We start from the raw sequence: 17,348 nt of genomic DNA on the forward strand, positions 1-17,348 counted from the left end.
AGCATTACCTGATTACTTTTTTCTTTATATATATATATATATATATATAACTTTGACATTTTTTTTTAGTACTTTCCAGATTTCTTTTTTTATAACTTTCATTTCTTAAACATCAGCCAGTACAGAAAGCAAACATTGCTGTTGTTGTTATTTACCGTAGCTAACTCAGAAGCTCCTTTTTCAGAAGCACTTCACTTATTTAGATCCTCTTTACAGGTTGCAAAAAATTTAATCCCAGCCATTGTTGCAAATTTCTTACAGTAGTCACAATCATATTTGGTGACACAGGTGGCTTCCTCACTAGCAAAACAGTTATATATTTGTAAAATAATGAATCCATCTTCCAGCTGCTTAAATATCATCTATAATTTAAACCATAATTGAGTGAAAATCGTTATTCATTTTGTTTTCAAGCACACTGCTTAGTCAAGTGAATAGAAATTTTGACATTCGATAACTGAGTGTGAATTTAAATGTCATAGAGACATCTGTTTCCCCTCCTAAAGATAAAATGCAAATTTTGGAAGTGGAACTTCAGCCACAGACCTTAGCTAATAGTTACAGCTCCCTTGTTGTCATTGCTATCTTACGTCTGTTATTGCTAAACTTTTCTTTCTGCCTCTTTTATAGGACTCTTGATGTACAACCAAATCGAGTTACTGTTGGTGGCATCAGGTCAGTTGACCCCATCCTTCAAAGGAGAGGACAGGTGGAAAGCCATGATTTCGTGGGCTGTATAATGGAGTTTGCAGTCAACGGACGTCCCCTGGAGCCCAGCCAGGCTTTGGCAGCTCAAGGAATCTTAGATCAGTACGTCTGCTATATATGGTATCAGATAGACAGCATTTACGATATAGAAAGCCAGCATGAAAACCAGGCACTATTCCATTCAAACACCGCTAGATATTTCTTGTAAAAAAAATGGCTGTAGACTTTATTATAAGGTGTGAAAAATTTAGGAAGAAATTGAATTTGGATGAAAAATTCACAAAAGATTATAGAAACTTCAAAAAAGCAACATCATTACATTTCTGTTGCTGATTATTATTAGTGTTGCTTTGCAGGCTGAAATCGAGTAGCCCTGTTATTGGATTTCTTTATAAATTCCACCTGGTTTTGACAGTCTCATATAGTTTACTGAACCTCTACTCCCTCTTATTTCTTTTTAATTCACAATGTCTGTTCTATCACTTTGCCTCTCAAGTATCACTGAATTTCCCTCATATCCTCTGAGTGGTCTTTCAGAAATGATCAACTATTTGATTCTATTGTTTTTCCATCTCACTATTCAAAGCCACAGTTGTAGCAATAATGTCAGTCTTACATCCAAATTCACTGGCTCACCCTTCCTCTTTTGACCCCCAAGTTTGCACTGTTCTTTGTGATATGAAGTCTCCGGAAGTCTGCAGTGTAAAAAGCACCTAAAAGAGTTCATTCATCTCTTGCGTAATGGAAGATAGGAATTTTACCGTCTCTAAATTTCTTTCCCTTTCTGTTATAACTGGATGCTGAAAGTTGTGATCTGTTTAGAAACATCAGCTGTCCGAGGAGAAAAGCCTCTCAGTTTTTGCACCTCTGGGGGAAAGAAAGAGAATATCATTCAAATACATGACCCTTTCCAGCACACTTGCTCTGCTTGTTTGTATGCAGGTACTTCAGTATCTTCTTCTCTGATTTGTTTCAGATGTCCCCGGTTAGAAGGTGCTTGTACAACTAGCCCTTGCCAACATGGTGGCACGTGCGTTGATCACTGGTCATGGCAGCAGTGCCACTGCAAAGATGGACTGACGGGAAAGCACTGTGAAAAATGTATGGAGAGGGTTTCACTCTTTCTTTTTAATCTACACCTAACTATATGGTTGAACTGATTGCTATTAAGAGTTTTTTTTCAGGGGCACAGGGTAATGAATTTTATGAAATAATGAAAACAAGTAACATGCCTGCCTCTTAAATAATTATGAAGGAAAATTCCACAACGAACTATTGTCCTTTCATGAGTTAAAAATATCAAGTTGCGTATATTATGTTTCCATGTCTGTATATCACATTTCAGGTAACTTGCACTCATTTAAAACTACTGCTTCCAATAGGGTGTAATCACTAATCAAAATAAAGCTATCCCGTAGGGAGAGATTTGTTTATTGTAGGGAGGTAAGAGGGTAAGGGAGAAGTCTTCCCTTTGCATAAACACTATGTACACGTGCTTATGGCTCCTCTGAACTGTAGGCCTTTTTATCAAATGACTGTCAGATTATATGCATGGAAGTATAGCAAATGTAAGTAAATGCAATGGGATTATTAACTTCAGTATGGATAGGTCTGTAAATCAGTACAGGATTGTCTAGGAGAGCAAAGTGATTTATTTCCATGTAGTTGTAATATAACAGCTGGGCTTTGTTTTCTTACATGTCCCATTATTGTTTAGCTGATTTATATGCTTTTATTGTGCCAGTTTACAAAATAATTTTACCATAATTTTAACAGCATTTGGTAGTCAATGCTCTGCCATTTTTTATTCATTTTATGCCACCACAAATAGAAAGTCATTATCTCTGCCCTGAAGAGCTTAGAGTTCAATATATCATGAAACCCTGCTTGCAGTAATGGAAATAGTAACATCCCTGGGAAGGAATTACAGTTCCAAGAGCCAAATTTTTTTCCCTACTCCCTCACTTGTTCCCTAGTGAGTTTTAATTTACTATTGACTGATACCAGCAGTAAATTACTAGCACACTCCCACTCTCAAACACACATTCTGGTTCAAGCCAAAGAATAGAGGGGGTGAAATTGCCATTCACTCCTGCTCTCCCCACTGACCTGCTCTGAACTTGATCTCCTCCCTGAAGAAAATGGTTGTTATCAGGAAGATGATCACTGTACTATAGCTACAATGAGCTGCACACTCAGTGTTTCCCTGTCCTTGTCCCAGATATTACTGCCGACACTGCCTTATCGCTGGAAGGCAAAGGACGACTTGACTACCACATGAGCCCAAATAAGAAGCGTGAATACATGATGAGACACAGTGCTAGAGGCGCCAGCCCACGACCCATGAATGTGGACCGCTTGGAAGTGAAATTCAGGACAAGAAGTGAAAATGGGATTTTAGTTCACATCCAGGAAAGCAGCAACTTCACTACTGTGAAGGTAAGATTACAGCTAATGTTGAGTTTGATTTGATTGGACTGCCTTGTGCATAGTGATCAAAATCACATTTTTCCATTACTCTTGCTGTTTCCTTTCTAAAATACTAGGTCTTTAACTAAAGCTAGGCACTGCTCCAGTATCATTAATCTTCTCAACAATTCCCTTGCTATTTGCCAAGGTATCAGAAGATCTTGATGGCTTTGTATCTAATCAGTTTTGTCCAGACTCCAAATAGTGACTGTTTTAAGGCAGCAGGAATGGTACATATTGCCATATTTGTTATCATCATTAAGTTACACTCTACAGATCAAATAATTTCATTATTGGCCTTTTATCTTCTGATTTTTCAGGCCTCGAACCCAGACCCTCCTTAAGCTAAAAAACAATTGCCAAAAAGTTTTCATGAATTCCTACTAATGTGGCTCATGCTTATCAAACTAGGAAGTAAGGGATAACTTGAATTCATGAGGTTACCCACAGAGCGATGTCAATATCAGATTATTTTGAGATACGTAGCTGAATTAATGCTTCAAATGCCACACGGTTTTCTTTCCCAAGAGTTTATTGCTGCAGAAGTTACCTTTCTCAAGAGAAAGAGATGGTTCAGTTCCTGGCTATGACTCAGTCCATTTACTCATAACTCTAAATGAGTACAGCAGCGATGTTGGCAAGCCCCTTTATTGGGTTGGTGTAAGCTCCAAGTTTCCTTGACTGCTGTAATGCTTTCCAAGTTTTTTTCCCTGACTTTTAAAGAAACTCATACAGAAATTCACACTTTCTAAGCTTCAGCCCCATTGATATTGTCCACCTGCCCAAATCCTGTGCTGATCAGAGGTACAGAGCATTTCTGTCACACTGTCTGCTTTTAAGAAGCAAGTCTCCTGTAGTTCACTGGCATATGCTTTTACCATGTCATTTGATAGGAAGTTTTTGCCACAGTCATATTAGCTGATAAGATCTAATTATTTTGTGTTCTGGAGTAAAAATAAAGAACACAAATACTACCTTTTTTTCTCTGTAGTAGATTTTGCAATGTCAGCTCTCAAGCTTTAATTAAAAACAAAACAAAAAACAAGAGAGAGAAAAAGAGAGTTGCCTTTCCTGGCCGACAGCACTAGTGGTGTGTTTATGCAAACACTCTTATTATTGTTAATAGTGGTGTAGTTATACAAGCAAGTGGAGAGTGTCAAGTCCCAGACCCAGCTGCACAAAGGCAAAGAGCAGAGGTTCGCCTAGTAACAGATGCAGTCCTTTAAGGAAAGAGAGGTAACTTCAGTGTACCGCCTGTTGCCAAAAAGTTCCCAGATGATGCTAGCTAATAAAACAGAAGGTCTGTTTCGCTGTAGTTAGTACAGTGCAGCTCTTGCACCACTGCTCACACCCAGGGCTTCCCGTGGTGGTGGCCCAGTATGTCAGCAAATCCAGACATACGTAGGTCTCCCTTGCATCTCGATATACTCCCAGTGCAGAAGATGAGTTTTAGGAACTTCTGTTTATAACTTTTTCATCAAGCTTCAAAACAGACAGTTTCTTAACCTGATTTTGGAGTATTTTAATATGCTTGTTATCGAAAGTGTAAGCGTTCAGAGAAAACCTGCATGTGTTTTTATTATAAAATTGTGCTAGAGAAAAGCTATACGCTCTGTGACTACCTCCATGCCTTCATGTTTTTCATCTGTAGTCAGTTGAGTTTGGTACAGCTGGGATTGGGATAAAATTAGAGAAATGGTAACAAATTAGACCCACTGAGATTGCAAGCATTGCAATTCATTAAATGATGGATGTAACCTCCCTCTAAAAAAACCCTAAACCTGGAGAAAAAGGGTCTTATTTATGATATAAAGGGCTTCTTAATCTTGGAAAAATGAAAAAACTAGTAGATTAAATTAAACAATAGTCAAATTCATATGGAAAGTGCTTCTCAAAAAAACACAAAAAGGAAAAAGGCAGGGGTTTCTTTATTAGTAAAGCTCTTTGTCACAGCATATTTTCTAACAAATAATGCGCACTACAACTAATTCAATTAGAAATAAGGGCAAAAATACATCTGGTTAAAAGTGAAATTACCTGTCTTGTTTTAGCTGAAAATCTCATCTAAAATCAGATTGGATTCACATAATGTACCGCTAGATCTATGAATTGTATGAGTAGAGAATGTGGATTACACATTGCCTATATATGCTAACATATGCACATAGTGAGTTGCAGAAATAAATCAGAACATAGCTCATTTCAACAATATCTTATCCAATGGGCTATAAATCTGTAAAGGCTAGTGCTCAGAGTTAAGACAAATAAGAAGCAATTTGCTCAGTAAAGGAGATTCAGAATATTAGTAAAGTTGAATCATTCTTATAGTTAGAAATATGTTCTCTTTAGTGGCTCTTCATTATAGCCTACTTACCAGTTACACAGCCATTTAAATAAAACCTAGAAATGAGTATTATTTGACATTGTCAGCATCAGCATTTGTTTCAAATTTAGAAATACTTTGTAACTCAAGGAACCAAGAAGAACATCCCTTATTTTCTCCTGGTCAAAGAAGTCATGGACCGGTCTTGTGTCTGGAAATTTTATTTTGTAAATACCACTGCTATAATATTTATGAACATTAGTCACATGAATGCAGAAATAGCACTTTAAAGTCATAAATCAGTATTGAAATTATCAGTTGTTAACAGGTAAATAGTAATACAATTCTTCTCTGATGTGGAATTAGAAGATACAAGTCTGTGCTTAGTCCTTCTGTAAGCGTAGAGGATATTGTCTGATATGGTGTTTTCCTTTTTGTTTACATAAAGACCAAAACACAATGCAGTACTTCATGGAGCATAAAAGACAAAATAAAACTAACAAACCAATGAAAGGTTGCAAACATAAATATATGTATATATTCTTCCCAATTAGTCTTTTTATAAATACTTACGATTGTGACAAATGGTATTTAATATGTAATGATCATCTGTGTGACTGCGTTTCCAAATACAGGGTTTTCTTTGGGCTGTGTGATAGTTTAGATGTCTGCCACCTCTGTTTGCGAATACCAAAAAGCATCTTGTCTTTGAGAGGGAATTTTATTAGTGAGTTCCCAAATAGTCCATCTTCAAATAAACTAAATTATGGCAGGTATAAGCACAGTGTGTGCACATATTAACCATTGCTTTTCGTGATCCAAATGGAATACGTGCTAGGTACATTCAGCACAGGCTGCTGCCAGGACATGAGCGTGGTCTTACATCCATCTTAAAGCTGATCTGTATGAACAAAGGTTGCATCACTAAAGAATTAAATCCAGAGCATTTAACAGTTTCTGGAAGATGGAACAGCATTCTTGTAGTCGGTGTGTCACCTCACAGTTCTTCCCAGGTGAACATTATTTTTCCTGGAACAAAGCATGCAAGGCTTTCAACAAACCAGTGTCTCTGACCTCTCCTGGACAATGCATGTGCACGTTCTGCACGCTCCTGTTGCAGATCACAGCAAGGAACACAGAAAGGAAAGGAGTTGTCTTATCTAACACGTATGAGCAATGTGCAGAGTAACAGAGATGCACATGGAAGAAAATCTGCAACAGGTTCCAGAGCCACCTTATGAGCTTGTATAAAGCTTACAAGTTTGTACAGCCCTTAGGAGGTCAGCTGACAAGCCCAACTCTTAGACAGTATTTGAGAAACCTGTTTTTTTTCACTCCTTTATCTTAAATCTCATTTTGGGATCGTTTAATACTGAACTGATAAGAGGTTTAAAATCCTGCCACACAAGTGTGGCATTATTTGCAACGAAAAAGCAAAAAAAAAAATTCACAGATATATAATAATATATATTTTTTTCTAATAGCTCACAAGTTTAAAATCAGTTTGCCTGAGGAAGCACCATTTGAAAATGCACACAAAATAATAGACTTTACAACTCTTTAGAAAGATTTTTAAAATACAAATATTTTTCTGCAAAATGCAAGTTAGCAGCAAACAGTTAGGAAATTGGAATCTTGCTCAAATCCTGACATACATATTCCTATTGTGTCATAATGAGAACTAGATGCAAGCTTTTGGGACAAGAACAGCATCTGTTCATTCTGTAGAGCATTTTCTTCACTTGCATTGATGGAGAAGGAAGAGTTTGTCTTTAATTGGTTAAAATGTTTTGTCATGCGCATGCCCAACAGCTGGGTTCTCAATAGGTTTTCCTCTTACGAGAGTAGCTAAAGAATGAGTGGATGGCAATTCTAAGTTTTCTACAGATGCAGTAATGAAATTAATTGCAGCCAAATTTTTAGTGCTAAATAACTAATGCATTTTTAATACAAAATGGTTGTTTGGGGAAAAATACAACCAAGCTTCTCACTACAACCAAAGCCATGTGTAACTGTACTGAGTAGGCATTACGTTGCTTATGTGTATATGGGGGCAAAAAGTAGTCTGTAAATATCTTTTAAAATTATGCCTTTTGCTTTTTTGCTGACCAGATTAAAAGTGGGAAAGTGCATTATGTATCTGATGCTGGAATTGCTGGGAAAGTGGAGAGAAATATCCCAGAAGTGTACACTGCGGATGGCCAGTGGCATTCTGTACTCATTGAGAAGAACGGCTCTATCACTATCCTGTCGGTCGACAAGACTCATAGCCGAGACATCCTCCATACCACGCAGGATTTTGGTGGACTAAATGTTCTTACCCTTTCTTTGGGAGGAATCCCACCAAGCCAACCTTTCAAGAGCGCAGTTGCAGGTATTATTATTATTTATTTTTTTTTTAAATATAGTGCACATGAGCATGTTTGAGCAGACAAAGGGTGTCTATTTGCTTAAAGGTTGCAGAAAGTACTGTAATTCTTTATCAGTAACTAATATACTTTCACACTTTGCCAGGAAAATTGCAATTCGAATGAGTAAGGATTGCAAATTTTTCTTCCTTTAATATACACTGCAGCCTTGTTATTTTGAAAAGACGGCATTCCATCTGCAGATCTTGTTGGAGGCAGGGTTAGGGTTTGCTTGCTTGTCTGCAAATGAGTTGTAATGATTTTGTTATGTTAATGGAGAAGAAAGGACCCATTCTCTACCTGGGTCAGAATCTGGAAAATCAAGGCAAACCTACTGAGGCAAAAATTCTAAATGAGAACTTTGTCTCTGTAGGGGTTTGGTAAATACTGCAGGATTTAGCCTGTTATTAATATGATTAAAATATTTTCTGAAACTCCAACTTCCTGCTGTCAGATGAAGAATAGGATTTATTTCTGAGCAACAGAAACCAAGGACAATAAAGAACCACCCTCTGACCAGCATCTAGCTGTAAAATCAGTAAATCAGTCTCCCTTAAGAGTTAAAGCAACTGTCTTAGACCCTGGCAAAAGATGTAGATAACATATATTTGATATTATTCCCCCAGTAATAAGTAAAGATGGAAGTGATTTTAGTTAGAAACTGTGAGATATTCCAGACAATGCAGGCATAGGTTTCACAAAGTTTTTTATATTAAAAGATTGTCCTGACTATAAGAAATGCGACCAGATAAAGTACCTTTGAAAGCTGCAAATTCACACTTCACATTTGTGTATTGTGAACTGTTTTGAAATGCGGTATGAAATCATATGAATGCTATGCTTACCTTTACCCTTTTTACATGTATGTTTTATGAGCAGTGTATGCATGGAAAAGCCAAAGAGGCTTTTAAGAAAGCTGGAACAAAGAAAATTGAGGACACTAAGTTCTCACTGTCTAATGCAGCAGCAGACAAGTTATGATTGTCTGCCTTCCACTATGATAGTATAATCCAAAATCTCATATTCATATGATGTGTTTTTTTTTAATACTGGATTACAATGTGTACGACATACCAAGGATTTACAAGGGGGAGACATAAAACTCTGCATGAACTCAGATGGTCAAAAATATCTGAAGCACTGTTAAAGGCAGACAAAAACATACATGGATGATGATTCCAGGGCTGTGAAGCTGGGATATCCAATGTTTTCAAACCTGGGTAGACCTGACAAAATCCCAGTTGCTGTGTGTCATGTCACTGCTGAAAGGGACCACCAAGCACGAGGCAAGCTAATCCTCCATTTTGCTTGGTCTCCAAAGTGAACCTAAATCCTCAATTTCCTCTTTATTTGGGAATGTGAAAACAGGAGAAAATGAAAATATAAGTAATGCTGAAATAAAATACAGCTCTTTCAAAATGGAAGTAATACAGAAATAACATACTTGCTTACAAAAATGTCTTTGGACTTTCATGTCCCTTTACACTATATGACTTGCATCTCTGAGTAAAGCTTACTTGACGTTGATGCCCACTCATATTTCATTTCTGACATCAGAAAGCATTCAAATTTTAAAACAACATCCTTTGAAGCTTATAAATACATAATGGCACCTCATACAACTCAAGTATGTTTGCTCTTTCAGGACAGTCAATATTAATAACTTTAATCTCTGCATTAGCCATTTTTATGGAGATTTCCACAACTATTCATGAATTTACTATTCATAGTGGCTATTCTCTCATTCACGAAGTACATTTGCAGAAACTAAACTTCCCCTGACACTAATGATGCATGGAATATTTGCTCCTTTTTATTGTTTCACTCAAGTGCAGTGCTTCAAAACTGAGTAGCGGCACTTTCCTGCTCCTTGTAGATTACTTCTGAAGCATAATAGCTGATAAATTTGGTCTTAAATATTACTTTCCTGTAAACCTGGCACTGTGAATGGTATGCCAAGGACCATCCCTCAGAAATTAAGGAGAAAGAAACACGTTTCTTAAAGCAATCGCACATGTTATACCTGGGAGTATAATTTGCAGTCAAATTTGTGCATACCATTTTGTCACAGCTCTGAGAAGAGGTCAGCGTTAGGTTGTACTATACTAAAACCCTTGCAGAAAGGATTAACTCTTAGGAACACAGAGAATTATTAGGCTGGCAAAAGACTTCACACACAACTGCACAAAGGCCGGGGATAATCCATCTCTGTGGGCTCTTGCAGCACTGAAACTGCATCACCTCGGCAGGGTAGCACTACAACTAAGCTACGGGAAGTTTGGGAAAAGCTCCCTTTAGATTCAGAGGCATAGAAGTATTGCCGTGAGCAGTGCCCTTCCTAGCGCTTTAAGACAGGAGGCTTAGCTGAAGCACAACAGGCAACTTCAGCTCTGAAAGGGTAAACTGGAAAGAACACAAGGGAAATCATAGCTAATGTTTTTTGTTAGCACAGCCAAGCCAGCTGTGAACAGGTTTCTCTACATGTGGATGATAAGAAGTTATAGAAATATGGGAAAATTAGAAAAGGAAAACATTCACATATATTGAATGAAGTCATTAGAGGAAATATTTGTTCAAATTCATTTGAAAGATATTAAATACTATTGGAAAAGATGTTTCCCTATAGTAACCATTTGAATTCTTGGCTTATTTACTGAAATAAGTGGAGCCATTCATTTAGCTTCAATGAAATGGGTCTATGAATTGAAAATTAATTGAGTTACTTTAATGATATATTTTTAGAAAATATAATGTTTCTGCAAAATCCAAAGATCTCATTGCATAGTATTTTGCCAAAATGGTTGCTTAATATTTTAGCAAGATAACTTTGCTCTAAGGGGAAACTACTTTGTAATAAAGATCTGAGAATGTTCTTCAGACTTCCTTTGATGAGCCTATCTGTAAGAAAGGCAAGCTATAGGCACCAAAGCATCAATTTGCATTGCAAAGCTCAAATCTAATCTGCTCAGCAAGTGACAAAGTTGAGGTTATGCGTGGGCAACTTGTTTTTACCCAAAACACATTTTTTCATTTCATTTCATAGTATGTTTTTCCTTCGTTTGAACTATATTGCCAGTTTCCAAACTTGAGGTACATATTTCCTAATCAGGCAGTAGCTCCTCCTCCTGTGCAGCTTAGATAATTTCTAAAACACAAAGCAACATTTTGAATTGTATGTAGGCTTCTGCTAACATTTGCCTGTTCTTTCAAAGCAATGGAACTGCCAAACATTTTGCAGGGCTTCTAGAAAACAAGATTCATTTGTTTCAGTTTCTTAATTGCAGGTTTTAATACATTTTGTTTATTCACATTAGAATACTTCTGTTGCTTTGAAATCTTAGCATTGAAGTTAAAAGCCTTGAGCTCTTTGAATTCTGATTTGGCAGAATTAAAAAAAAAAAAAAAAAAAAAATTGTAAGTTATAAAAGTTACATCAGAAGCTCCAGGGATGAGTAGCCTTTACCTAACCTTCTCTTGCTTAGAAGCAGATTTCAGTTCCTTTTTAATATGTACCCCCCCCAGAACCGTCAAGTTTATGAACAAAATAGTCATTACAATCAAGAGGAAATATTTAAAGAAAGCAAGAAAACATTTCGTACACCGTACTCTAAATTATTCAACAGATTGTTAGATAGTGAAACATCTGAACAGTCCATCCTTCAGGTGAAACAAGTGGAGTTACTCCAAATTACACCAATGTCCTTAATATCACAGATATTTCTACAGTAATTACAGTGGAAGGTAAAAATGTGGGGAAGCAACCATAAGCTCAGTACACCCAAGATGCACGTGTGAAGGTAAGGAGGCTTTGTGTAGTAACTAAATGCACAATTTGCCCCACATGCTGTTTGATATAGCATCACAAAAGAAAGCTGCCACCTCCATCATGGCCTCGGGTTTTGCAATTTGTTGCCGGTGTGTTTGTTTTACCTTTTGTTCCAGGAGGTAAAACACATACTGCAAGGCTTCTAGTCTGATCAATAGCAGGCTTTCCCTTTAGCATGGCATCAATGCTCAGAGTTTCTTATGCGTCTTCTGACAGTGCATGCTCAATCTCCAGATCCCAAAGTGACTGCTGCTTTCTTTCCTAGGCTTCGACGGCTGCATTTCCTACATCAAGTACGGTGAGGAGAGCCTCCCCTTCACCGGCAAGCACAGCCTCGCAACCCTCTCCAAAACAGACCCCTCGGTTAAGATTGGCTGCCGTGGCCCCAATGTCTGTGCCAGCAGTCCTTGCTGGGGTGAGCTGATGTGCATCAACCAGTGGTACGCCTACCAGTGCGTCCCGCCGGGCGCCTGCGCCTCCAACCCCTGCCAAAATGGAGGCAGCTGTGAGCCCGGGCCACACACTGGCTTCACCTGCAGCTGCCCCGAGGCCTATGCAGGGCGGAGGTGTGAGACAGTGGTGGCGTGCCTGGGGGTCTCCTGCGGCCCTGGCCATGTCTGCAGAGTGGGGCTCAGTGGTGGCCACGTGTGCCTGCCGTCCCCACACCCTGCCGAGCTGTCCCTGCCCCTCTGGGCCGTGCCGGCCATTGTGGGTAGCTGCGCAACGGTGCTGGCACTGCTGGTCCTCAGCCTCATCCTCTGCAACCAGTGCCGAGGGAAGAAGTCAAAGGCCCCGAAGGAGGAGAAGAAAACAAAGGAGAAAAAGAAAAAAGGAAGCGAGAACGTGGCATTCGATGACCCTGACAACATCCCACCCTACGGCGATGACATGACAGTCAGGAAGCAGCCCGAAGGGAACCCAAAACCCGATATCATTGAAAGGGAAAACCCCTATCTCATCTACGATGAGACCGACATCCCTCATGCCACAGAGACCATCCCCAGTGCCCCTCTGGCCTCCCCCGAGCCTGAAATTGAGCACTATGATATTGACAATGCCAGCAGCATTGCCCCCTCGGACGCTGACATCATCCAGCACTACAAGCAGTTTCGGAGCCACACGCCCAAATTCTCCATCCAGAGGCACAGCCCACTGGGCTTTGCCCGGCAGTCCCCCATGCCCCTGGGAGCCAGCAGCCTGACGTACCAGCCGTCGTACGGCCAGGGCTTGAGGACGACGTCTTTAAGCCACTCGGCCTGCCCTACTCCCAACCCCCTGTCTCGGCACAGCCCTGCGCCCTTCTCCAAGTCGTCCACTTTCTACAGGCACAGCCCAGCCAGGGAGCTGCACCTCGCCATAAGGGAAGGGAGCCCACTGGAGATGCACAACGATGTCTGCCAGCCCGGCATTTTCAACTACGCCACTCGGCTGGGGAGGAGAAGTAAGAGTCCGCAGACCATGGCGAGCCACGGCTCCCGACCAGGCAGCCGCCTGAAGCAGCCCATCGGGCAGATCCCTCTGGAGTCTGCTCCTCCGGTGGGGCTGTCCATCGAAGAGGTGGAGAGACTGAACACCCCTCGCCCCAGAAACCCCAGCATCTGCAGCGCCGACCATGGCCGGTCCTCTTCTGAGGAGGACTGCAGAAGGCCCCTGTCCCGGACGAGGAACCCGGCCGACGGCATTCCCGCACCCGAGTCCTCCTCTGACAGCGACTCCCACGAATCCTTCACGTGCTCCGAGATGGAGTATGACAGGGATAAGCCCATAGCCTACACCTCCAGGATGCCCAAATTATCCCAGGTCAACGAGTCCGACGCAGATGATGAGGACAATTACGGTGCAAGGCTGAAGCCTCGGCGGTATCCTGGCCGCCGAGGGGAGGGAGGGCCCGTGGGGGCACAGGCGGCTGGCACCGGGGAGAGCTCCCTGCCTGTGAAGCTGGGGCAGCAGGCAGGAAGCTTCAACTGGGACAATCTCTTGAACTGGGGCCCGGGCTTCGGGCATTATGTAGATGTTTTCAAGGATTTGGCATCACTTCCTGAAAAAACAGCAGCAGCAGCAGCAGCGAGTGAAGACAGCAAAGGTGGTACAACGAAGCCTGTTTCCAAAGAGGGGGAAGCAGAACAGTATGTATAGGCTTTGTCTCCAGGTATTGCCGCAGGGCAAGGCCACGGGACACTCAGACCATTGTATGGTTGTAGGAAAGGAAAGGTCAGCATTCGCACCCCAGGCCAGTTTGGTTGGAGGAGACTTTGAAAATAATAACCATTATGCTGCTGAAAGAGACTTAAAACATTTTTAATTTAATTATGCTTGGATGAATTTATTTCTCCTGCATGCAATCTATTTGGAAACAAGATATTTGGCATGCAGCTTTTTAAAAGGGTTTCCTATTTACCATTGTTTGGTTTGTGATTCTTAAATTAATAATGCTTTGTTCTGAAAATGAACTAATTTTTTTTTTTAATCGTGAAGGATGTGCATATTGTCTCCAGCTACTAACGTGCTTTACAATGCAAAAGTATTGAGGATTTAATTTTCCTTAAGAAGTGCATGGAAGAAGGATGATGAATGAAGGAATTACAGTAGTAAGGTGTCTCAGAAAACATAGCTACCATATCCTGCAGTTGCTCACATGTAAAGATTATGGAAGAAATCAGCTTGAGTAATTGCTGGCAACAGTGCTGTAAGTCTTATTCCATACAAGAGGTGCTTGAAGCAGCTCAAGCTGGTCAGCACTTTAGGAGATATTGTTCTTTTCAGCTTGTTAATTTGTTTGGGGGCTTTTCTGTCTTCTTTTGGGGATTTTGTTTTTTATTTTTTAATTGACAAAGTTGTGTGAGAGCTTCTGAATCTCTGTAAAATATTTGGGGATGCTCAACCCTGCTCCTTGCCTGCCCCACCTCAGTGCTTCCAGTGGAAGGGCAGTGCTCAGCATATGTCAGCACAGCACAGCCAGGTCACCTGGCTCACAGCATCATAATCAAGGGGAACGAGGAAAGAAACTCCATTTCCACATCTCTTGGTCTCTCATCGTAGCTGTGCAGCTGCTGCAGCCCATGCTTCTCCCCAGATCCCATTGTCCCATCTGTACTCTGGAAAGGTAGTAGTAACACTCACCTACCTCACAGGGTTGTTGTGAGGACTAATTAGTTAACTCATCTGAAGTGCTTACACATTATAAAGCACTATAATAAGTATTATCATAATTATTATTAAAGCACTGCCTAGCCTTTGTGACCTTTGGAGTGGCATTTTCTGCATTATATGATTTTCTATGATGAAAACTTTGAAGAATTATTTATTGTATAGAAAATTACTGCACTCTAGCATTTTGGAGCAGATATGAGGGAAAACTACTTGTAGACTCATTAATGTAGCTTACTGTTTGACCCAAATTCCCTAAGGTTTTAGGATAAGTAGAACTTCACAAAGTCCTTACATCTTCATGCAGATCTGATGAACCTATCGTACTGTGTAAAAACTTCAATTTTTTTTTTTTTTTTTTTTACCTAAGCTGTGTTTTTTATATCGATATTTTCCTATGCTGAATAGTTTTCTTACTTTCAGGGAAGGTAAGAAAAATACCTTTTTTACATTTGTTACTTATGTAACATCCATATTTTTCACATTTTGATAAAATTGTAACATACTGTATGCTTTCTACTTGTAAATGCCAATAATAGAATTAAAATATTTATTTAAAATCTTTAGTGTGTGTTATTTGAAACCTTTCATGTGTCTATTTCTCATTCCTTGATCTTCACTTTTATTAACTTTTATTACAGAAACTGGACTTTAAGAAGCAAGTTGGTGGTGTAAAATATACGTTCAGTGTTCAGCCACAGTGAAGGCAGCACAAGTATCACTGTAAAAATTCAATTAGTCCTTCTGCACAGTGGCAGCACCAGCCCAGCATGCTTCTTAAGGTACTGCCGAGTATCATAGGGTTCTTCCTCACAAAGGGGCAAGTTTTGCCAAGGGTGAGAGAAGCATTCAGTGTATCTGTCTTTTACATCATGAATGGCCTTGATTGGTTCAAAAAGTAGCAGGTTTCACCTTTCTCAGGGAGATGGAGAAGAGTTAGTATTGCAGCATTGTGACATTGTCAAAATATACAAAGTTTGCTTTCAGAGTTCTAAGAACATAACAAAACTGCCTTTTAGTCCATAGAGGATTATTAATAGGAACCAGTTTTATATTTGTTAATCAAGACTTCTATCTCTATTCAAACCTGAATCTTTCCAGTGGATAGTTATGAGTGTGAGAACAAGACTCTTCTGTAACAAAGCAGCAGTTGGACAATAAATAACTGCATTCCTGTATATTTATAAAAAAATAAATCAAACTTAGACAACTTGTTGGAGAATGCAAACAGTGAGGAAGTTAAGGCTACAGTACAAGCAAGAAGTGAGTTCTGAGGTTACCATTTTTATTGATGGTATTTTGTTAAAAGAATTTAGAAGACGAATAACAAGTTTTCTTATCCGTTACTTGTTTGTTTTAGAGTTTTTTGGTCATGTTGTTTTGGAACCAGCAAAGAGGAATCGATACTCTCTTTAGGTAAAAATGCTACCAACTATGTCTTGCCCCACGACAGTGAAAAGATAATGGGGCAAAGTAGCACACATTTGTATCATTTGTATATAAGTAGTTTCTTCTGAAATAACTGAGATCCACAAATGATTTCTGAGTTTGAGAAGCTGCTGTAATTAAACATCTGTTAAAAAGCTGTATGTTTAGTTTGAATATTATCCTTTAATACAAACTATACCACATTGAAGCATTGACTTCAGTAACACATGAAAACTTTAACAAATGAAATCTTTTAAATATAACACCAAACATATTGAGAGCTACATTATTGAGAGCCACTTAAATATTCTGAGATGATCAAAAAAATTTTGTTAAGGGAAAATTATGGCCTTGCACAAAATTTTTCATACCTTTAATACAGTTTGCAGTTTATTGAGTTGCAGTGCATTCTAAATGTTGACAGAGAAAATTATAGGTTTTGCTGATGTCCTTGTTTCTCTGTTTCTGAAAAGCATAGAGATGTTTCTGATACTTAAATATATCCATTTCTGTCTCAATTCCTTCATTAAGGGAATGAGACAAAGGCTCCCAGTGAATCATGTGAAACAGTCATTCAGAACTATTCAAGTTGTAAGGAGCAAGCTGCATAATTCCCCTGCTTCATCATCCAAACTGCATGGTACTCTTTCAAAGTCTGGGACGTTATAAATCACATATCAGGAAAGGAAAACAGTCTGCACTGCTCACTTCAGTGCCCAGGAGCTTTCCAATATATCTTATGTCAGCAATGTGACTTTAATTGACTAGTCTTTCTGCAGTCAAGCAAGATTGTACTGTGGTTAAAGTTGTACTATTACTTGACTGTTTGCAGGACATGGTTGATGGTTTCTGCCATCAGCTGCATAGGACAAGACCGATTAATGGATGTTGTACATACATCACTCCAGGTATAACATCTACACATTTGCATGATCAAAAAATTTGTATTAAAGCACACTTTAGAAAATATTTTAAATTTAAAATGCTGCAGTAATTTACACATTAAAAAAAAAAATCACAATGAGTACTGAAATATTTT

At 39.3% G+C, this 17,348-nt stretch overlaps 1 protein-coding gene across 1 annotated transcript in view; it reads left to right on the forward strand.

Moving 5' to 3' along the window:
• Positions 1–15,447, forward strand: part of FAT4 (FAT atypical cadherin 4) — a 142,315-nt gene extending 126,868 nt beyond the window's left edge. Inside the window, exons 13-17 of the mRNA XM_084518475.1 lie at positions 631–810; positions 1,685–1,809; positions 2,930–3,147; positions 7,613–7,874; positions 12,000–15,447. Of these exons, the coding sequence (XP_084374601.1) occupies positions 631–810; positions 1,685–1,809; positions 2,930–3,147; positions 7,613–7,874; positions 12,000–13,870 (2,656 nt within the window). The 3' untranslated portion in view covers positions 13,871–15,447. The remainder of the gene's footprint in view (positions 1–630; positions 811–1,684; positions 1,810–2,929; positions 3,148–7,612; positions 7,875–11,999) is intronic.
• The last annotated feature ends 1,901 nt before the right edge of the window (positions 15,448–17,348 follow it).

This window comes from Aythya ferina (genome assembly GCF_964211825.1).
Source record: "Aythya ferina genome assembly, chromosome: 4".
In the NCBI taxonomy this organism is placed as follows: Eukaryota; Metazoa; Chordata; class Aves; order Anseriformes; family Anatidae; genus Aythya; species Aythya ferina.